Source organism: Scyliorhinus torazame, chromosome 30 (genome assembly GCF_047496885.1).
Source record: "Scyliorhinus torazame isolate Kashiwa2021f chromosome 30, sScyTor2.1, whole genome shotgun sequence".
NCBI classification, from domain to species: domain Eukaryota; kingdom Metazoa; phylum Chordata; class Chondrichthyes; order Carcharhiniformes; family Scyliorhinidae; genus Scyliorhinus; species Scyliorhinus torazame.
This window is the reverse complement of record NC_092736.1, coordinates 7,285,279-7,308,298: the sequence shown is the minus strand read 5'-3', so window position 1 is coordinate 7,308,298 and position 23,020 is coordinate 7,285,279. Positions and strand designations below refer to the sequence as shown.

General features: G+C 51.9%; 1 protein-coding gene across 1 annotated transcript in view; it reads right to left on the bottom strand.

Moving 5' to 3' along the window:
* The window catches only part of tp53bp1 (tumor protein p53 binding protein, 1), a 294,166-nt gene that overhangs the window by 25,817 nt on the left and 245,329 nt on the right, over positions 1–23,020 (bottom strand). Inside the window, 3 exon segments of the mRNA XM_072492591.1 lie at positions 1,209–1,367; positions 2,280–2,593; positions 7,417–7,563. Coding sequence (XP_072348692.1) covers positions 1,209–1,367; positions 2,280–2,593; positions 7,417–7,563 — 620 coding nt within the window.

The window sequence follows — 23,020 nt, the reverse complement described above, 5'->3', positions numbered from 1 at the left end:
GAAGGTTGACAGTGAAGGTGGTCTTGGTTAAAGGAGGATATAGGATTGGTCAGATGGGCAGGTCAGAGGTTAGGTTAGATGAAGTTTAACCCTGAAAGGTGCGAGGTGATGCACTTTGGAAGGTGTGACAAGACAAGGGAGGACTCAACGAACGGCACGACACCAGGCAGCTCAGAGGAACAGCGGTATCTTGTGATGTTTGTCCACAGATCCCTGAAGACGGCAGGACAGGTTAATAGGGTAGTTATGAATGCTTTCGGGACACTTGTCGTTATCGGCCGTGGCACAGATTATAAGAGCAGGGAGGTTACGTTGGGGCTGTACAGGACATCAGTTTGGCCACAGCTGGAGCACTGTGTGCAGTTCTGGTCACCACATTATAGGAAAGATGTGATTGCACTGGAGGGGGTGCAGAGGAGATTCACCAGGATGTTACGTGGGATGGAGCGTTTTAGCCGGGAAGAGGCTGGATAAGCTCGGGGCGTTTCCTTTGGAGCAGAGAAGGCTGAGGGTGGGGGGGGGGGGGGACCTGATTGAGGTGTATACGATTATGAGGGACATGGGCTGGGTGGATAGAGACAAGGGGGGGCAAAATTTTAAGGTGAAAGGCAGGAGGTTTAGAGATGATTTGAGGAAAGATATTTTGACCAAGGGTGCTGGGAATCTGGAATGCACGGGCTGGGAGGGTAGGTGAGGCAGGAACCTCACAAGCTTTGAAAAGCACTTGAAGTTGCATTACATTCCCAGCTCTGGGCCAAGTGGTGAAGTGGGATTAGTGTAGATTAGAGTGGGTTTTTTTTTTTTGCCGATGCAGGCTCGCTGGGCCGAATGGCCTCTTGCGGACTGTGTGATTTTGGTCGAGGCCTCACATTAATGCCTCAGTTAAAAGTTCCATAGTTGTGAGAATCTAACAAAGGCTGAGCTCTCCCCCTACATGAGAACTGTTCCCAAATGAATAACCGTAAGCAGCACTGACTCACTGCGTGACCATTACCTGGCAGTCAGTATCTACTTTAAACCCAGTCACCCTACAGGGAGGGGGAGGAGAGAGGCGGCAAGACAGGGTCAGAAACTGACCGGCAGTTGGCATTGGAGGGGTCAGCTGATCAGGGTGGGGTAAAGGGCATTACCCAGCAAAGCACAGGAGCACCGACCGGATGGATCCCGCTTCCCCGGGACGGGCACGCCCGTGTTCCCCAGCAGCTCACCTCCCAACCAACGATCGGATCGGCGGGCGTCCTCGTTTGCCCCTGCCCCGGGGGGCAGGGCTTCTCGGCAGCTGTTTGGCCAACATCTCGGCACTCTCGGACACTCCGGACAGCGGCTGTTTGGAGGGTGACCAGAATTGGGCACCGACCTTCCTGGGGCTGGAAAATAAAAACAGGAGGGAGTTGCAGACGACAGGCTCTCGCAGGCAGACTGCTCCCTGGGATGGTGCCCATTCTAAAGCGAGACAGTCGCCTGGCCTGGCACCTCCCTCCCAAACCACACTGAGCTGACACCAGCCCCTCTCACATGTTGTGGATGGAGGACCAGCCCAGACCCCCAGCAGGCAGGGAGCCTCTGTACGAAGCGACGTTCCCCCAAGTTACCCCTGTTCAGCTGCTACATTAAGATATTTTTTAAGATGCTGACAATAAATATTTATAGAGGGGATTTTGGTTCAATACAAAGTCCGGTGTGAATTCCAATAGCACCAATAACCTCTCCATTGACCGTTTCACACAGAGACCACAGGGTGAGACTGAAAACGTCACACATAGTCCTGTATCTAACCCCGTGCTGTACCTGTCCTGGGAGTGTTTGATGGGGACAGCGTAGAGGGAGCTTTACTCTGTATCTAACCCCGTGCTGTACCTGCCCTGGGAGTGTTTGATGTGGACAGGGTAGAGGGAGCTTTACTCTGTATCTAACCCCGTGCTGTACCTGTCCTGGGAGTGTTTGATGGGGACAGTGTAGAGGGAGCTTTACTCTGTATCTAACCCCGTGCTGTACCTGTCCTGGGAGTGTTTGATGGGGACAGTGTAGAGGGAGCTTTACTCTGTATCTAACCCCGTGCTGTACCTGTCCTGGGAGTGTTTGATGGGGACAGTGTAGAGGGAGCTTTACTCTGTATCTAACCCCATGCTGTACCTGTCCTGGGAGTGTTTGATGGGGACAGTGTAGAGGGAGCTTTACTCAATATCTAACCCCGTGCTGTACCTGCCCTGGGAGTGTTTGATGGGGACAGTGTAGAGGGAGCTTGGCTCTGTATCTAATTCCATCCCACTGGTGCCCACCTGAGTTTAGACTGCAGTCCTCTGCCACTCGGCACCACAAACTCCCGAGGGTCAGCTCCTCCGTTCCTACCCCGGGCGGCGCCCCCACCTCTTCCCCGCTCATGAGAGGCGAATCCCCCTCCCGCACTGCTGCTACTGCTGTGAGCCAGTGACGCGACGCTGCTGGCTCCGCTGGAGGCCCGCAGTAGGCTTGAGGCCTTCGAGGAGAGGGAACTGATGTCCCCCAAGTCTCCAGACGTCATAGAACTTGTGGCACGAGATGGAGAGACTTCATTCTCGTATTCCCGACATTCCATCACCGGCTCTTCACTCTCCTAGTGAAATAAAACAGGGACAGAGAGAAAGGCGCAGAGTGAAATGCTGTCCATCCCACTTTCCAAATTAAGATTTAACATTTATTTAGTTATCAGCCACGGTTAAACAATCACACCCCAAAGATATCAGCATAGTGGGCAGCACGGTAGCATAAGTGGCTAGTACTGTGGCTTCACAACACCAGGGTCCCAGGTTCGATTCCGGCTTGGGTCACTGTCTGTGCGGAGTCTGCACATCCTCCCCGTGTGTGCGTGGGTTTCCTCCGGGTGCTCTGGTTTCCTCCCACAATCCAAAGACGTGCAGGTTAGGTGATTGGCCATGATAAATTGCCCTTAGTGTCCAAAAAGGGTAGGGATTATTGGGTTACAGAGATAGTGTGGAAATAGTGAGCCTTAAGTGCGTTGGTGCATTCAATGGGCCGAATGGCCCCCTTCTGCACTGTATGTTCTAGTGGGTTCAAAGAGCCCTATGGGGAGTTCAGCATGAAATCATTCTTGGCACATTCAGTGGGAGAACCGCACTGTCAGAGGGTCAGTACTGAGGGAGTGCTGCACTGTCAGAGAGTCAGTACTGAGGGAGTGCTGCACTGTCAGAGGGTCAGTACCGAGGAAGTGCTGCACCGTCAGAGGGACAGTACTGAGGGAGTCCCGCACTGTCAGAGCGTCAGTGAGGGAGTCCCGCACTGTCAGAGGGTCAGTACTGAGGGAGCGCTGCACTGTCAACGGGTCAGCACTGAGGGAGTGCTGCACTGTCAGAGGGTCAGTACTGATGAAGTACTGCACTGTCAAAGGGTCAGTACTGAGTGAGTGCTGCACTGTCAAAGGGTCAGCATTGAGGGAGTGCCAGACTGTCAGAGAGTCAGTACTGAGGGAGCCCCGCACTGTCAGAGGGTCAGTACTGAGTGAGTGCTGCACTGTCAAAGGGTCAGCACTGAGGGAGTGCCGGACTGTCAGAGAGTCAGTACTGAGGGAGTGCCGGACTGTCAGAGGGTCAGTACTGAGGGAGTGCCGCACTGTCAGAGAGTCAGTACTGAGGGAGTGCCGCACTGGCAGAGGGTCAGTACTGAGGGAGTGCCGCACTGTCAGAGGGTCAGTACTGAGTGAGTGCTGCACTGTCAAAGGGTCAGCACTGAGGGAGTGCCGGACTGTCAGAGAGTCAGTACTGAGGGAGTGCCGGACTGTCAGAGGGTCAGTACTGAGGGAGTGCCGCACTGTCAGAGGGTCAGTACTGAGGGAGTGCCGCACTGTCAGAGGGTCAGTACTGAGGGAGTGCCACACTGTCAGAGGGTCAGTACTGAGGGAGTGCCGGACTGTCAGAGGGTCAGTACTCTCCACTGGAGTATCGTCATAGAATTTACAGTGCAGAAGGAGGCCATTCAGCCCATCGAGTCTGCACCGGCTCTTGGAAAGAGCACCCTACCCAAGGTCAACAGCTCCACCCTATCCCCATAACACAGTAACCCCACCCAACGCTAATGGCAATTTTGGACACTAAGGGCAATTTATCATGGCCAATCAACCTAACCTAGTACTGAGGGAGTGCCGCACTGTCAGAGGGTCACTACTGAGGGAGTGCCGCACTGTCAGAGGGTCAGTACTGAGGGAGTGCCGCACTGTCAGAGGGTCAGTACTGAGGGAGTGCTGCACTGTCAGAGGGTCAGTACTGCAGGAGTGCTGCACTGTCAGAGGGTCTGTACTGAGGGAGTGCCGCACTGTCAGAGGGTCAGTACTGAGGGAGTGCTGCACTGTCAGAGGGTCAGTACTGAGGGAGTGCTGCACTGTCAGAGGGTCAGTACTGAGGGAGTGCTGCACTGTCAGAGGGTCAGTACTGAGGGAGTGCTGCACTGTCAGAGGGTCAGTACTGAGGGAGCGCTGCACTGTCAGTGGGTCAGTACTGAGGGAGTGCTGCACTGTCAGAGGGTCAGTACTGAGGGAGTGCTGCACTGTCAGAGAGTCAGTACTGAGGGAGTGCCGCACTGTCAGAGGGTCAGGACTGCGGGAGTGCCGCACTGTCAGAGGGTCAGTACTGAGGGAGTGCTGCACTGTCAGAGAGTCAGTACTGAGGGAGTGCCGCACTGTCAGAGGGTCAGTACTGAGGGAGTGCCGCACTGTCAGAGAGTCAGTACTGAGGGAGTGCCGCACTGTCAGAGGGTCAGGACTGAGGGAGTGCCGCACTGTCAGAGGGTCAGTACTGAGGGAGTGCTGCACTGTCAGAGAGTCAGTACTGAGGGAGTGCCGCACTGTCAGAGGGTCAGTACTGAGGGAGTGCCGCACTGTCAGAGGGTCAGTACTGAGGGAGTGCTGCACTGTCAGAGGGTCAGTACTGAGGGAGTGCCGCACTGTCAGAGGGTCAGTACTGAGGGAGTGCCGCACTGTCAGAGGGTCAGTACTGAGGGAGTGCCGCACTGTCAGAGGGTCAGTACTGAAGGAGTGCCGCACTGTCAGAGGGTCAGTACTGAGGGAGTGCTGCACTGTCAGAGAGTCAGTACTGAGGGAGTGCTGCACTGTCAGAGAGTCAGTACTGAGGGAGTGCTGCACTGTCAGAGGGTCAGTACTGAGGGAGTGCTGCACTGTCAGAGAGTCAGTACTGAGGGAGTGCTGCACTGTCAGAGAGTCAGTACTGAGGGAGTGCTGCACTGTCAGAGGGTCAGTACTGAGGGAGTGCTGCACTGTCAGAGAGTCAGTACTGAGGGAGCGCCGCACTGTCAGAGGGTCAGTACTGAGGGAGTGCTGCACTGTCAGAGGGTCAGTACTGAGGGAGTGCTGCACTGTCAGAGGGTCAGTACTGAGGGAGTGCTGCTCTGTCAGAGGGTCAGTACTGAGGGAGTGCTGCTCTGTCAGAGGGTCAGTACTGAGGGAGTGCTGCTCTGTCAGAGGGTCAGTACTGAGGGAGTGCCGCACTGTCAGAGGGTCAGTACTGAGGGAGTGCTGCACTGTCAGAGAGTCAGTACTGAGGGAGCGCCGCACTGTCAGAGGGTCAGTACTGAGGGAGTGCTGCACTGTCAGAGGGTCAGTACTGAGGGAGTGCTGCACTGTCAGAGGGTCAGTACTGAGGGAGTGCTGCTCTGTCAGAGGGTCAGTACTGAGGGAGTGCTGCTCTGTCAGAGGGTCAGTACTGAGGGAGTGCTGCGCTGTCAGAGGGTCAGTACTGAGGGAGTGCCACACTGTCAGAGGGTCAGTACTGAGGGAGTGCTGCACTGTCAGAGGGTCAGTACTGAGGGAGTGCCGCACTGTCAGAGGGTCAGTACTAAGGGAGTGCTGCACTGTCAGAGGGTCAGTACTGAGGGAGTGCCGCACTGTCAGGGGGTCAGTACTGAGGGAGTGCCGCACTGTCAGAGGGTCAGTACTGAGGGAGTGCCGCACTGTCAGAGGGTCAGTACTGAGGGAGTGCTGCACTGTCAGAGGGTCAGTACTGAGGGAGTGCCGCACTGTCAGAGGGTCAGTACTGAGGGAGTGCTGCACTGTCAGAGGGTCAGTACTGAGGGAGTGCCGCACTGTCAGGGGGTCAGTACTGAGGGAGTGCCGCACTGTCAGAGGGTCAGTACTGAGGGAGTGCTGCACTGTCAGAGGGTCAGTACTGAGGGAGTCCCGCACTGTCAGAGAGTCAGTACTGAGGGAGTGCTGCACTGTCAGAGAGTCAGTACTGAGGGAGTGCGGCACTGTCAGAGGGTCAGTACTCAGGGAGTGTTGCACTGTCAGAGGGTCAGTGCTGAGGGAGTGCTGCACTGTCAGAGGGTCAGTACTGAGGGAGTGCTGCACTGTCAGAGGGTCAGTACTGAGGGAGTGCTGCGGGGGTGTGGACTTAAGTGAGAGCTGCATAAACAAAAGCTACAAACGATCAGATGGCTCTGCTGATGGGGAGAGATGAAGAGAGCCGGATAAGGAGGCTCACTTGCAGCAAAGCCCCAGCAGAGACCCATTTCCGTGCTGTGTGTGTGTGTTTGTTTGTTGTAAATTCACGGCCTGCAGCTGCCGGCAGATCGAGGGAATTAACTTGGGATCGTCCTGTGCCCCTTGAAACGGACACAGACTGAAAGAGTGATTGCCGGGTCACTGAGCACTCGCTCGTTTCGTGAAGCTCTGAAAATAATTGCCTCTGAAAACGTGTAAAGTTTGACTGCAGTTCCATCCTCCACCAACTGTTCCAAGCTGGGTCGACGGTGAGGGGCTGTTTCCCTGGGCTCGAGAGAAACTAGAACCATTGTCACAGTCTCAGGATATTCAGGGTCAACATGACGAGCAATGTCTTCACAGGGCTGCAAATCTTTCTCGTGCGCCCTCGGTTGTGGAGTACATTCGAGACACTTGGGGCGGGAAAGTGGATTTGAGCGAGAAAATCTGCCATGATCTTCATAATAATAACCTTTATTATTGTCACAAGTGGGCTTACATTAACACTGCAATGAAGCTACTGTGAAAATCCCCTCGTCGCCACACTCCGGCGCCTGTTCGGGTACACAGAGGGAGAATTCAGAATGTCCAATTCACCTAACAGCACGTCTTTCGGGGCTTGTGGGAGGAAACCGGAGCACCCGGAGGAAACCCACGCAGACACGGGGAGAACGTGCAGACTCCGCACAGACAGTGACCCAAGCCGGGTATCGAACCCAGGACCCTGGCGCTGTGAAGCAACGGTGCTAACCACTGTGCTACCCTGCTGCCCCTGAATGTCAGAGCAGGTTTGGCGGCAAAATGGCCTATTGCTGCTCCTAGTTCTTATGTTATCAGCTTTGCCGCTGCGCTCAAGGAGCCGACTGTGTTTGCCTGCCTCGAATCACCAACCCCAAACCCATCCCACCCGGCGCCCCCAAATGCGTTCTTACCTCAGTTACTTTGCGGTCTACCTCTTTCCCGTCTACGTAGTAGACGTCGGTGATAATACGGGTCAGCACCGTGCGCACCTCACGGATGGTTCGGACGTGCCGGCGCAGGAGACGCCCTGGAGGCGGGGCTGGCAGATCAAACTCCTCCTTCATCCGCGGTGGAAGGAAAACAAACGTAAACCATTTGAAATGAGACAAAAAGAACAGTGACTGGTTGTACACAATGTCAAAGCAGAGATGCGGGAATTATTTTTACTCAAAAGAGTGGGAATCATTTCGGGGAAAATCTGCAAAAATGGGAGTTTGAAGGCAGGAGAAGGGAGGTTTCAATGGGAGATTGAAGGCAGGAGAAGGGGGGTTTCAATGGGAGATTGAACACAGTAGAAGGGGGGTTTCTATGGGAGATTGAAGGCAGTAGAAGGGGGGTTTCAATGGGAGATTGAAGGCAGTAGAAGGGGGGTTTCAATGGGAGATTGAAGGCAGTAGAAGGGGGGTTTCAATGGGAGATTGAAGGCAGTAGAAGGGGGGTTTCAATGGGAGATTGAAGGCAGCAGAAGGGGGGTTTCAATGGGAGATTGAAGGCAGTAGAAGGGGGTTTCAATGGGAGATTGAAGGCAGTAGAAGGGGGTTTCAATGGGAGTTTGAAGGCAGTAGAAGGGGGTTTCAAATGGGAGATTGAAGGCAGTAGAAGGAGGTTTCAATGGGAGATTGAAGGCAGTAGAAGTGGGGTTTCTCTGGGAGATTGAACACAGTAGGAGGGGGGTTTCAATGGGAGATTGAAGGCAGTAGAAGGGGGGTGTCAGTGGGAGATTGACGGCAGTAGAAGGGGGCTTTCAATGGGAGATTGAAGGCAGTAGAAGGGGGTTTCAATGGGAGATTGAAGGCAGTAGAAAGGGGGTTTCAATGGGGGATTGAAGGCAGTAGAAGGCGGGTTTCAATGGGAGATTGAACACAGTAGAAGGGGTGTTTCGATGGGGGATTGAAGGCAGTAGAAGGGGGGTTTCAATGGGAGATTGAACACAGTAGAAGGGGTGTTTCGATGGGGGATTGAAGGCAGTAGAAGGGGGGTTTCAATGGGAGATTGAACACAGTAGAAGGGGTGTTTCGATGGGGGATTGAAGGCAGTAGAAAGGGGGTTTCAGTGGAAGATTGAAGGCAGTAGAAGGGGGGTTTCAATGGGGGATTGAAGGCAGTAGAAGGCGGGTTTCAATGGGAGATTGAACACAGTAGAAGGGGGTTTCCATGGGAGATTGAACACAGTAGAAGGGGTGTTTCGATGGGAGATTGAAGGCAGTAGAAGGGGGTTTCAATGGGAGTTTGAAGGCAGTAGAAGGGGGGTTTCGATGGGAGACTGAAGGCAGTAGAAGGGGGTTTCAATGGGAGATTGAAGGCAGTAGAAGGGGGTTTCAATGGGAGATTGAAGGCAGTAGAAGGGGGTTTCAATGGGAGTTTGAAGGCAGTAGAAGGGGGTTTCAATGGGAGATTGAAGGCAGTAGAAGGGAGGTTTCAATGGGAGATTGAACACAGTAGAAGGGGGGTTTCTATGGGAGATTGAAGGCAGTAGAAAGGGGGAACAATGGGAGATGGAAGGCAGTAGAAGGGTGTTTCAATGGGGGATTGAAGGCAGTAGAAGGGGGGTTTCAATGGGAGATTGAAGGCAGTAGAAGGGGTGTTTCGATGGGAGATTGAAGGCAGTAGAAGGGGGGAACAATGGGAGATGGAAGGCAGTAGAAGGGGGTATCAATGGGAGATTGAAGGCAGTACAAGGGGTGTTTCGATTGGAGATTGAACACAGTAGTAGGGGGGTTTCAATGGGAGATTGAAGGCAGTAGAAGGGGGGTTTCAATGGGAGATTGAAGGCAGTAGAAGGGTGTTTCGATGGGAGACTGAAGGCAGTAGAAGGGGGGTTTCAATGGGAGATTGAAGGCAGTAGAAGGGGGTTTCAATGGGAGATTGAACACAGTAGGAGGGGGTGTCAGTGGGAGATTGAAGGCAGTAGAAGGGGGGATTCAATGGGAGATTGAACTCAGTAGAAGGGGTGTTTCGATGGGGGATTTAAGGCAGTAGAAGGGGGGTTTCAGTGGGAGATTGACGGCAGTAGAAGGGGGTTTCAATGGGAGATTGAAGGCAGTAGAAAGGGGGTTTCCAATGGGAGATTGAACACAGTAGAAGGGGTGTTTCGATGGGGGATTAAAGGCAGTAGAAGGGGGGTTTCAGTGGAAGATTGAAGGCAGTAGAAGGGGGTTTCAATGGGAGATTGAAGGCAGTAGAAGGGGGGTTTCAATGGGAGATTGAAGGCAGTAGAAAGGGGGTTTCGATGGGAGATTGAAGGCAGTAGAAGGGGGTTTCTATGGGAGATTGAAGGCAGTAGAAAGGGGGTTTCAATGGGAGAGTGAAGGCAGTAGAAGGGGGGAACAATGGGAGATGGAAGGCAGTAGAAGGGTGTTTCAATGGGGGATTGAAGGCAGTAGAAGGGGGGTTTCAATGGGAGATTGAAGGCAGTAGAAGGGGTGTTTCGAAGGGAGATTGAAGGCAGTAGAAAGGGGGTTTCAATGGGAGATTGAAGGCAGTAGAAAGGGAATTTCAATGGGAGAGTGAAGGCAGTAGAAGGGGGGGAACAATGGGAGATGGAAGGCAGTAGAAGGGGGTATCAATGAGAGATTGAAGGCAGTAGAAGGGGGTTTCAATGGGAGATTGAAGGCAGTAGAAGGGGGGTTTTAAATGGGCGATTGAAGGCAGTAGAAGGGGGGTTTCAATGGGAGATTGAAGGCAGTAGAAGGGTGTTTCGATGGGAGACTGAAGGCAGTAGAAGTGGGGTTTCTCTGGGAGATTGAACACAGTAGGAGGGGGGTTTCAATGGGAGATTGAAGGCAGTAGAAGGGGGGTTTCAATGGGAGATTGAAGGCAGTAGAAGGGGGTTTCAATGGGAGATTGAAGGCAGTAGAAGGGGGTGTCAGTGGGAGATTGAAGGCAGTAGAAGGGGGGATTCAATGGGAGATTGAACACAGTAGAAGGGGTGTTTCGATGGGGGATTTAAGGCAGTAGAAGGGGGGTTTCAGTGGGAGATTGACGGCAGTAGAAGGGGTGTTTCGATGGGAGACTGAAGGCAGTAGAAGGGGGTATCAATGGGAGATTGAAGGCAGTAGAAGGGGGTTTCAATGGGAGATTGAAGGCAGAAGAAGGGGGGGTTTCAATAGGAGATTGAAGGCAGTAGAAGGGAGGTTTCAATGGGAGATTGAACACAGTAGAAGGGGGGTTTCTATGGGAGAGTGAAGGCAGTAGAAGGGGGGAACAATGGGAGATGGAAGGCAGTAGAAGGGTGTTTCAATGGTGGATTGAAGGCAGTAGAAGGGGGGTTTTAATGGGAGATTGAAGGCAGTAGAAGGGGTGTTTCGATGGGAGATTGAAGGCAGTAGAAGGGGGTTTCAATGGGAGATTGAAGGCAGTACAAGGGGTGTTTCGATTGGAGATTGAACACAGTAGAAGGGGGGTTTCAATGGGAGATTGAAGGCAGTACAAGGGGTGTTTCGATGGGGGATTGAAGGCAGGAGAAGGGGGATTCAATGGGAGATTGAAGGCAGTAGAAGGGGGGTTTCAATGGGGGATTGAAGGCAGTAGAAGGGGTGTTTCGATGGGAGATTGAACACAGTAGAAGGGGGTTTCAATGGGTGATTGAACACAGTAGAAGGGGTGTTTCGATGGGGGATTGAAGGCAGTAGAACGGGTGGTTCAATAGGAGATTGAAGGCAGTAGTAGGGGGGTTTCAATGGGAGATTGAAGGCAGTAGAAGGGGTGTTTTGATGGGAGATTGAAGGCAGTAGAAGGGGGGTTTTAAATGGGCGATTGAAGGCAGTAGAAGGAGGTTTCAATGGGAGATTGAAGGCAGTGGAAGGGGGGTTTCGATGGGAGATTGAAGGCAGTGGAAGGGGGGTTTCGATGGGAGATTGAAGGCAGTAGAAGGGGTGTTTCGATGGGGGATTGAAGGCAGTAGAAGGGGGGTTTCAATGGGTGATTGAAGGCAGTAGAAGGGGGGTTTCGATGGGAGATTGAAGGCAGTAGAAGGGGGGTTTCAATGGGAGATTGAAGGCAGTACAAGGGGTGTTTCGATGGGGGATTGAAGGCAGGAGAAGGGGGATTCAATGGGAGATTGAAGGCAGTAGAAGGGGGGTTTCAATGGGAGATTGAAGGCAGTAGAAGGGGGGTTTCAATGGGAGATTGAAGGCAGTAGAAGGGGTGTTTCGATGGGAGATTGAACACAGTAGAAGGGGGTTTCCATGGGAGATTGAACACAGTAGAAGGGGTGTTTCGATGGGGGATTGAAGGCAGGAGAAGGGGGGTTTCAGTGGGAGATTGACGGCAGTAGAAGGGGGGTTTCGATGGGAGATTGAAGGCAGTAGATGGGGGGTTTCAATGGGAGATTGAAGGCAGTAGAAGGGGGGTTTCAGTGGAAGACTGAAGGCAGTAGAAGGGGGGTTTCGATGGGAGATTCAAGGCAGTAGAAGGGGTGTTTCGATGGGGGATTCAAGGCAGTAGAAGGGGGGTTTCAATGGGTGATTGAAGGCAGTAGAAGGGGGGTTTCGATGGGGGATTGAAGGCAGTAGAAGGGGGTTTCAATGGGAGATTGAAGGAAGTACAAGGGATGTTTCGATGGGGGATTGAAGGTAGTAGATGGGGGGTTTCAATGGGAGATTGAAGGCAGTAGAAGGGGTGTTTAGATGGGGGATTGAAGGAAGTAGAAGGGGGGTTTCAATAGAGATTGAAGGCAGTGGAAGGGGGGTTTCGATGGGAGATTGAAGGCAGTAGAAGGGGTGTTTCGATGGGGGATTGAAGGCAGTAGAAGGGGGGTTTCAATGGGTGATTGAAGGCAGTAGAAGGGGGGTTTCGATGGGAGATTGAAGGCAGTAGAAGGGGGGTTTCAATGGGAGATTGAAGGCAGTACAAGGGGTGTTTCGATGGGGGATTGAAGGCAGGAGAAGGGGGATTCAATGGGAGATTGAAGGCAGTAGAAGGGGGGTTTCAATGGGGGATTGAAGGCAGTAGAAGGGGTGTTTCGATGGGAGATTGAACACAGTAGAAGGGGGTTTCAATGGGTGATTGAACACAGTAGAAGGGGGGTTTCGATGGGAGATTGAAGGCAGTAGAAGGGGGTTTCAATGGGAGATTGAAGGCAGGAGAAGCGGTGTTTCAATGGGAGATTGAAGGCAGTAGAAGGGTGTTTCGATGGGAGATTGAAGGCAGTAGAAGGGGGTTTCAATGGGAGATTGAAGGCAGTAGAAGGAGGTTTCAATGGGAGATTGAGGGCAGTAGAAGTGGGGTTTCAATGGGAGATTGAACACAGTAGGAGGGGGGTTTCAATGGGAGATTGAAGGCAGTAGAAGGGGGGTTTCAATGGGAGATTGAAGGCAGTAGAAGGGGGTTTCAATGGGAGATTGAAGGCAGTAGAAGGGGGGTGTCAGTGGGAGATTGAAGGCAGTAGAAGGGGGGATTCAATGGGAGATTGAACACAGTAGAAGGGGTGTTTCGATGGGGGATTTAAGGCAGTAGAAGCGGGGTTTCAGTGGGAGATTGACGGCAGTAGAAGGGGGGTTTCGATGGGAGATTGAAGGCAGTAGATTGGGGGTTTCAATGGGAGATTGAAGGCAGTAGGAGGGGTGTTTAGATGGGGGATTGAAGGCAGTAGAAGGGGGGTTTCAACGGAGATTGAAGGCAGTGGAAGGGGGGTTTCGATGGGAGATTGAAGGCAGTAGAAGGGGTGTTTCGATGGGGGATTGAAGGCAGTAGAAGGGTGGTTTCAATGGGTGATTGAAGGCAGTAGAAGGGGGGTTTCGATGGGAGATTGAAGGCAGTAGAAGGGGGGTTTCAATGGGAGATTGAAGGCAGTACAAGGGGTGTTTCGATGGGGGATTGAAGGCAGGAGAAGGGGGATTCAATGGGAGATTGAAGGCAGTAGAAGGGGGGTTTCAATGGGAGATTGAAGGCAGTAGAAGGGGTGTTTCGATGGGAGATTGAAGGCAGTAGAAGGGGGTTTCAATGGGAGATTGAAGGCAGTAGAAAGGGGGTTTCAATGGGAGATTGAACACAGTAGAAGGGGTGTTTCGATGGGGGATTGAAGGCAGTAGAAGGGGGTTTCAGTGGAAGATTGAAGGCAGTAGAAGGGGTATTTCGATGGAGGATTGAAGGCAGTAGAAGGGGGGTTTCAATGGGAGATTGAAGGCAGTAGAAGGGGGGTTTCAATGGGGGATTGAAGGCAGTAGAAGGGGTGTTTCGATGGGAGATTGAACACAGTAGAAGGGGGTTTCCATGGGAGATTGAACACAGTAGAAGGGGTGTTTCGATGGGGGATTGAAGGCAGGAGAAGGGGGGTTTCAGTGGGAGATTGACGGCAGTCGAAGGGGGGTTTCGATGGGAGATTGAAGGCAGTAGATGGGGGGTTTCAATGGGAGATTGAAGGCAGTAGAAGGGGGGTTTCAGTGGAAGACTGAAGGCAGTAGAAGGGGGGTTTCGATGGGAGATTCAAGGCAGTAGAAGGGGTGTTTCGATGGGGGATTCAAGGCAGTAGAAGGGGGGTTTCAATGGGTGATTGAAGGCAGTAGAAGGGGGGTTTCGATGGGGGATTGAAGGCAGTAGAAGGGGGGTTTCAATGGGAGATTGAAGGAAGTACAAGGGATGTTTCGATGGGGGATTGAAGGTAGTAGATGGGGGGTTTCAATGGGAGATTGAAGGCAGTAGAAGGGGTGTTTAGATGGGGGATTGAAGGAAGTAGAAGGGGGGTTTCAATAGAGATTGAAGGCAGTGGAAGGGGGGTTTCGATGGGAGATTGAAGGCAGTAGAAGGGGTGTTTCGATGGGGGATTGAAGGCAGTAGAAGGGGGGTTTCAATGGGTGATTGAAGGCAGTAGAAGGGGGGTTTCGATGGGAGATTGAAGGCAGTAGAAGGGGGGTTTCAATGGGAGATTGAAGGCAGTACAAGGGGTGTTTCGATGGGGGATTGAAGGCAGGAGAAGGGGGATTCAATGGGAGATTGAAGGCAGTAGAAGGGGGGTTTCAATGGGGGATTGAAGGCAGTAGAAGGGGTGTTTCGATGGGAGATTGAACACAGTAGAAGGGGGTTTCAATGGGTGATTGAACACAGTAGAAGGGGTGTTTCGATGGGGGATTGAAGGCAGTAGAACGGGTGGTTCAATAGGAGATTGAAGGCAGTAGTAGGGGGGTTTCAATGGGAGATTGAAGGCAGTAGAAGGGGTGTTTTGATGGGAGATTGAAGGCAGTAGAAGGGGGGTTTTAAATGGGCGATTGAAGGCAGTAGAAGGAGGTTTCAATGGGAGATTGAAGGCAGTAGAAGTGGGGTTTCTCTGGGAGATTGAACACAGTAGGAGGGGGGTTTCAATGGGAGATTGAAGGCAGTAGAAGGGGGGTTTCAATGGGAGATTGAAGGCAGTAGAAGGGGGTTTCAATGGGAGATTGAAGGCAGTAGAAGGGGGGTGTCAGTGGGAGATTGAAGGCAGTAGAAGGGGGGATTCAATGGGAGATTGAACACAGTAGAAGGGGTGTTTCGATGGGGGATTTAAGGCAGTAGAAGGGGGGTTTCAGTGGGAGATTGACGGCAGTAGAAGGGGGGTTTCGATGGGAGATTGAAGGCAGTAGATTGGGGGATTCAATGGGAGATTGAAGGCAGTAGGAGGGGTGTTTAGATGGGGGATTGAAGGCAGTAGAAGGGGGGTTTCAATGGAGATTGAAGGCAGTGGAAGGGGGGTTTCGATGGGAGATTGAAGGCAGTAGAAGGGGTGTTTCGATGGGGGATTGAAGGCAGTAGAAGGGGGGTTTCAATGGGTGATTGAAGGCAGTAGAAGGGGGGTTTCGATGGGAGATTGAAGGCAGTAGAAGGGGGGTTTCAATGGGAGATTGAAGGCAGTACAAGGGGTGTTTCGATGGGGGATTGAAGGCAGGAGAAGGGGGATTCAATGGGAGATTGAAGGCAGTAGAAGGGGGGTTTCAATGGGAGATTGAAGGCAGTAGAAGGGGGGTGTCAATGGGAGATTGAAGGCAGTAGAAGGGGTGTTTCGATGGGAGATTGAAGGCAGTAGAAGGGGGTTTCAATGGGAGATTGAAGGCAGTAGAAAGGGGGTTTCAATGGGAGATTGAACACAGTAGAAGGGGTGTTTCGATGGGGGATTGAAGGCAGTAGAAGGGGGTTTCAGTGGAAGATTGAAGGCAGTAGAAGGGGTATTTCGATGGAGGATTGAAGGCAGTAGAAGGGGGGTTTCAATGGGAGATTGAAGGCAGTAGAAGGGGGGTTTCAATGGGGGATTGAAGGCAGTAGAAGGGGTGTTTCGATGGGAGATTGAACACAGTAGAAGGGGGTTTCCATGGGAGATTGAACACAGTAGAAGGGGTGTTTCGATGGGGGATTGAAGGCAGGAGAAGGGGGGTTTCAGTGGGAGATTGACGGCAGTAGAAGGGGGGTTTCGATGGGAGATTGAAGGCAGTAGATGGGGGGTTTCAATGGGAGATTGAAGGCAGTAGAAGGGGGGTTTCAGTGGAAGACTGAAGGCAGTAGAAGGGGGGTTTCGATGGGAGATTCAAGGCAGTAGAAGGGGTGTTTCGATGGGGGATTCAAGGCAGTAGAAGGGGGGTTTCAATGGGTGATTGAAGGCAGTAGAAGGGGGGTTTCGATGGGGGATTGAAGGCAGTAGAAGGGGGTTTCAATGGGAGATTGAAGGAAGTACAAGGGATGTTTCGATGGGGGATTGAAGGTAGTAGATGGGGGGTTTCAATGGGAGATTGAAGGCAGTAGAAGGGGTGTTTAGATGGGGGATTGAAGGAAGTAGAAGGGGGGTTTCAATAGAGATTGAAGGCAGTGGAAGGGGGGTTTCGATGGGAGATTGAAGGCAGTAGAAGGGGTGTTTCGATGGGGGATTGAAGGCAGTAGAAGGGGGGTTTCAATGGGTGATTGAAGGCAGTAGAAGGGGGGTTTCGATGGGAGATTGAAGGCAGTAGAAGGGGGTTTCAATGGGAGATTGAAGGCAGTAGAAGGGGTGTTTCGATGGGAGATTCAAGGCAGTAGAAGGGGTTTTTCAATGGGGGATTGAAGGCAGTAGAAGGGGGGTTTCAATGGGAGATTGAAGGCAGTAGAAGGGGGGTTTCAATGGGGGGTTGAAGGCAGAAGAAGGGGTGTTTCGATGGGAGATTGAACACAGTAGAAGGGGGTTTCCATGGGAGATTGAACACAGTAGAAGGGGTGTTTCGATGGGGGATTGAAGGCAGGAGAAGTGGGTTTCAGTGGGAGATTGACGGCAGTAGAAGGGGGGTTTCGATGGGAGATTGAAGGCAGTAGATGGGGGGTTTCAATGGGAGATTGAAGGCAGTAGAAGGGGGGTTTCAGTGGAAGACTGAAGGCAGTAGAAGGGGGGTTTCGATGGGAGATTCAAGGCAGTAGAAGGGGTGTTTCGATGGGGGATTGAAGGCAGTAGAAGGGGGGTTTCAATGGGAGATTGAAGGCAGTAGAAGGGGGGTTTCAATGGGAGATTGAAGGCAGCAGAAGGGGGGTTTCAATGGGAGATTGAAGGCAGTAGAAGGGGGGTTTCAATGGGAGATTGAAGGCAGTAGAAGGGAGGTTTCAATGGGAGATTGAACACAGTAGAAGGGGGGTTTCTATGGGAGATTGAAGGCAGTAGAAAGGGGGTTTCAATGGGAGAGTGAAGGCAGTAGAAGGGGGGAACAATGGGAGATGGAAGACAGTAGAAGGGGGTATCAATGGGAGATTGAAGGCAGTACAAGGGGTGTTTCGATTGGAGATTGAACACAGTAGAAGGGGGGTTTCAATGGGAGATTGAAGGCAGTAGAAGGGGGTTTCAATGGGAGATTGAAGGCAGTAGAAGGGGTGGTTCAATAGGAGATTGAAGGCAGTAGTAGGGGGGTTTCAATGGGAGATTGAAGGCAGTAGAAGGGGTGTTTTGATGGGAGATTGAAGGCAGTAGAAGGGGGGTTTTAAATGGGCGATTGAAGGCAGTAGAAGGGGGGTTTCAATGGGAGATTGAAGGCAGTAGAAGGGTGTTTCGATGGGAGACTGAAGGCAGTAGAAGTGGGGTTTCTCTGGGAGATTGAACACAGTAGGAGGGGGGTTTCAATGGGAGATTGAAGGCAGTAGAAGGGGGGTTTCAATGGGAGATTGAAGGCAGTAGAAGGGGGTTTCAATGGGAGATTGAAGGCAGTAGAAGGGGGTGTCAGTGGGAGATTGAAGGCAGTAGAAGGGGGGATTCAATGGGAGATTGAACACAGTAGAAGGGGTGTTTCGATGGGGGATTTAAGGCAGTAGAAGGGGGGTTTCAGTGGGAGATTGACGGCAGTAGAAGGGGGTTTCAATGGGAGATTGAAGGCAGTAGAAGGGGGGTTTCAATGGGAGATTGAAGGCAGTAGAAGGGGTGTTTCGATGGGAGTTTGAAGGCAGTAGAAGGGGGTTTCAATGGGAGATTGAAGGCAGTAGAAAGGGGGTTTCCAAGGGTAGATTGAACACAGTAGAAGGGGAGTTTCGATGGGGGATTGATGGCAGGAGAAGGGGGGTTTCAGTGGGAGATTGACCGCAGTAGAAGGGGGGTTTCGATGGGAGATTGAAGGCAGTAGATGGGGGGTTTCAATGGGAGATTGAAGGCAGTAGAAGGGGTGTTTAGATGGGGGATTGAAGGAAGTAGAAGGGGGGTTTCAATGGAGATTGAAGGCAGTGGAAGGGGGGTTTCGATGGGAGATTGAAGGCAGTAGAAGGGGTGTTTCGATGGGGGATTGAAGGCAGTAGAAGGGGGGTTTCAATGGGTGATTGAAGGCAGTAGAAGGGGGGTTTCGATGGGAGATTGAAGGCAGTAGAAGGGGGGTTTCAATGGGAGATTGAAGGCAGTACAAGGGGTGTTTCGATGGGGGATTGAAGGCAGGAGAAGGGGGATTCAATGGGAGATTGAAGGCAGTAGAAGGGGGTTTTCAATGGGGGATTGAAGGCAGTAGAAGGGGTGTTTCGATGGGAGATTGAACACAGTAGAAGGGGGTTTCAATGGGTGATTGAACACAGTAGAAGGGGTGTTTCGATGGGGGATTGAAGGCAGTAGAAGGGGGGTTTCAGTGGGAGATTGACGGCAGTAGAAGGGGGTTTCGATGGGAGATTGAAGGCAGTAAAAGCGGGGTTTCGATGGGAGATTGAAGGCAGTAGAAGGGGGGTTTCAATGGGAGATTGAAGGCAGTAGAAGGGGTGTTTCAATGGGAGATTGAAGGCAGTAGAAGGGGGGTTTCAATGGGAGATTGAAGGCAGTAGAAGGGGTGTTTCGATGGGAGATTGAAGGCAGTAGAAGGGGGTTTCAATGGGAGATTGAAGGCAGTAGAAAGGTGGTTTCAATGGGAGATTGAACACAGTAGAAGGGGTGTTTCGAAGGGGGATTGAAGGCAGTAGAAGGGGGGTTTCAGTGGAAGATTGAAGGCAGTAGAAGGGGTATTTCGATGGAGGATTGAAGGCAGTAGAAGGGGGGTTTCAATGGGGGATTGAAGGCAGAAGAAGGGGTGTTTCGATGGGAGATTGAACACAGTAGAAGGGGGTTTCCATGGGAGATTGAACACAGTAGAAGGGGTGTTTCAATGGGAGACTGAAGGCAGTAGAAGGGTGTTTCGATGGGAGATTGAAGGCAGTAGAAGGGGGTTTCAATGGGAGTTTGAAGGCAGTAGAAGGGGGGTTTCGATGGGAGACTGAAGGCAGTAGAAGGGGGTATCAATGGGAGATTGAAGGCAGTAGAAGGGGGTTTCAATGGGAGATTGAAGGCAGAAGAAGGGGGGGTTTCAATAGGAGATTGAAGGCAGTAGAAGGGAGGTTTCAATGGGAGATTGAACACAGTAGAAGGGGGGTTTCTATGGGAGATTGAAGGCAGTAGAAAGGGGGTTTCAATGGGAGAGTGAAGGCAGTAGAAGGGGGGAACAATGGGAGATGGAAGGCAGTAGAAGGGTGTTTCAATGGTGGATTGAAGGCAGTAGAAGGGGGGTTTTAATGGGAGATTGAAGGCAGTAGAAGGGGTGTTTCGATGGGAGATTGAAGGCAGTAGAAGGGGGTTTCAATGGGAGATTGAAGGCAGTACAAGGGGTGTTTCGATTGGAGATTGAACACAGTAGAAGGGGGGTTTCAATGGGAGATTGAAGGCAGCAGAAGGGGGGTTTCGATGGGAGATTGAAGGCAGTAGAAGGGGGGTTTCAATGGGAGATTGAAGGCAGTACAAGGGGTGTTTCGATGGGGGATTGAAGGCAGGAGAAGGGGGATTCAATGGGAGATTGAAGGCAGTAGAAGGGGGGTTTCAATGGGGGATTGAAGGCAGTAGAAGGGGTGTTTCGATGGGAGATTGAACACAGTAGAAGGGGGTTTCAATGGGTGATTGAACACAGTAGAAGGGGTGTTTCGATGGGGGATTGAAGGCAGTAGAACGGGTGGTTCAATAGGAGATTGAAGGCAGTAGTAGGGGGGTTTCAATGGGAGATTGAAGGCAGTAGAAGGGGTGTTTTGATGGGAGATTGAAGGCAGTAGAAGGGGGGTTTTAAATGGGCGATTGAAGGCCGTAGAAGGAGGTTTCAATGGGAGATTGAAGGCAGTAGAAGTGGGGTTTCTCTGGGAGATTGAACACAGTAGGAGGGGGGTTTCAATGGGAGATTGAAGGCAGTAGAAGGGGGGTTTCAATGGGAGATTGAAGGCAGTAGAAGGGGGTTTCAATGGGAGATTGAAGGCAGTAGAAGGGGGGTGTCAGTGGGAGATTGAAGGCAGTAGAAGGGGGGATTCAATGGGAGATTGAACACAGTAGAAGGGGTGTTTCGATGGGGGATTTAAGGCAGTAGAAGGGGGGTTTCAGTGGGAGATTGACGGCAGTAGAAGGGGGGTTTCGATGGGAGATTGAAGGCAGTAGATTGGGGGTTTCAATGGGAGATTGAAGGCAGTAGGAGGGGTGTTTAGATGGGGGATTGAAGGCAGTAGAAGGGGGGTTTCAATGGAGATTGAAGGCAGTGGAAGGGGGGTTTCGATGGGAGATTGAAGGCAGTAGAAGGGGTGTTTCGATGGGGGATTGAAGGCAGTAGAAGGGGGGTTTCAATGGGTGATTGAAGGCAGTAGAAGGGGGGTTTCGATGGGAGATTGAAGGCAGTAGAAGGGGGGTTTCAATGGGAGATTGAAGGCAGTACAAGGGGTGTTTCGATGGGGGATTGAAGGCAGGAGAAGGGGGATTCAATGGGAGATTGAAGGCAGTAGAAGGGGGGTTTCAATGGGAGATTGAAGGCAGTAGAAGGGGTGTTTCGATGGGAGATTGAAGGCAGTAGAAGGGGGTTTCAATGGGAGATTGAAGGCAGTAGAAAGGGGGTTTCAATGGGAGATTGAACACAGTAGAAGGGGTGTTTCGATGGGGGATTGAAGGCAGTAGAAGGGGGTTTCAGTGGAAGATTGAAGGCAGTAGAAGGGGTATTTCGATGGAGGATTGAAGGCAGTAGAAGGGGGGTTTCAATGGGAGATTGAAGGCAGTAGAAGGGGGGTTTCAATGGGGGATTGAAGGCAGTAGAAGGGGTGTTTCGATGGGAGATTGAACACAGTAGAAGGGGGTTTCCATGGGAGATTGAACACAGTAGAAGGGGTGTTTCGATGGGGGATTGAAGGCAGGAGAAGGGGGGTTTCAGTGGGAGATTGACGGCAGTAGAAGGGGGGTTTCGATGGGAGATTGAAGGCAGTAGATGGGGGGTTTCAATGGGAGATTGAAGGCAGTAGAAGGGGGGTTTCAGTGGAAGACTGAAGGCAGTAGAAGGGGGGTTTCGATGGGAGATTCAAGGCAGTAGAAGGGGTGTTTCGATGGGGGATTCAAGGCAGTAGAAGGGGGGTTTCAATGGGTGATTGAAGGCAGTAGAAGGGGGGTTTCGATGGGGGATTGAAGGCAGTAGAAGGGGGTTTCAATGGGAGATTGAAGGAAGTACAAGGGATGTTTCGATGGGGGATTGAAGGTAGTAGATGGGGGGTTTCAATGGGAGATTGAAGGCAGTAGAAGGGGTGTTTAGATGGGGGATTGAAGGAAGTAGAAGGGGGGTTTCAATAGAGATTGAAGGCAGTGGAAGGGGGGTTTCGATGGGAGATTGAAGGCAGTAGAAGGGGTGTTTCGATGGGGGATTGAAGGCAGTAGAAGGGGGGTTTCAATGGGTGATTGAAGGCAGTAGAAGGGGGGTTTCGATGGGAGATTGAAGGCAGTAGAAGGGGGGTTTCAATGGGAGATTGAAGGCAGTACAAGGGGTGTTTCGATGGGGGATTGAAGGCAGGAGAAGGGGGATTCAATGGGAGATTGAAGGCAGTAGAAGGGGGGTTTCAATGGGGGATTGAAGGCAGTAGAAGGGGTGTTTCGATGGGAGATTGAACACAGTAGAAGGGGGTTTCAATGGGTGATTGAACACAGTAGAAGGGGTGTTTCGATGGGGGATTGAAGGCAGTAGAAGGGGGGTTTCAGTGGGAGATTGACGGCAGTAGAAGGGGGTTTCGATGGGAGATTGAAGGCAGTAGAAGGGGTGTTTCGATGGGAGATTCAAGGCAGTAGAAGGGGTTTTTCGATGGGGGATTGAAGGCAGTAGAAGGGGGGTTTCAATGGGAGATTGAAGGCAGTAGAAGGGGGGTTTCAATGGGGGGTTGAAGGCAGAAGAAGGGGTGTTTCGATGGGAGATTGAACACAGTAGAAGGGGGTTTCCATGGGAGATTGAACACAGTAGAAGGGGTGTTTCGATGGGGGATTGAAGGCAGGAGAAGTGGGTTTCAGTGGGAGATTGACGGCAGTAGAAGGGGGGTTTCGATGGGAGATTGAAGGCAGTAGATGGGGGGTTTCAATGGGAGATTGAAGGCAGTAGAAGGGGGGTTTCAGTGGAAGACTGAAGGCAGTAGAAGGGGGGTTTCGATGGGAGATTCAAGGCAGTAGAAGGGGTGTTTCGATGGGGGATTGAAGGCAGTAGAAGGGGGGTTTCAATGGGAGATTGAAGGCAGTAGAAGGGGGGTTTCAATGGGAGATTGAAGGCAGCAGAAGGGGGGTTTCAATGGGAGATTGAAGGCAGTAGAAGGGGGGTTTCAATGGGAGATTGAAGGCAGTAGAAGGGAGGTTTCAATGGGAGATTGAACACAGTAGAAGGGGGGTTTCTATGGGAGATTGAAGGCAGTAGAAAGGGGGTTTCAATGGGAGAGTGAAGGCAGTAGAAGGGGGGAACAATGGGAGATGGAAGACAGTAGAAGGGGGTATCAATGGGAGATTGAAGGCAGTACAAGGGGTGTTTCGATTGGAGATTGAACACAGTAGAAGGGGGGTTTCAATGGGAGATTGAAGGCAGTAGAAGGGGGTTTCAATGGGAGATTGAAGGCAGTAGAAGGGGTGGTTCAATAGGAGATTGAAGGCAGTAGTAGGGGGGTTTCAATGGGAGATTGAAGGCAGTAGAAGGGGTGTTTTGATGGGAGACTGAAGGCAGTAGAAGGGGGGTTTTAAATGGGCGATTGAAGGCAGTAGAAGGGGGGTTTCAATGGGAGATTGAAGGCAGTAGAAGGGTGTTTCGATGGGAGACTGAAGGCAGTAGAAGTGGGGTTTCTCTGG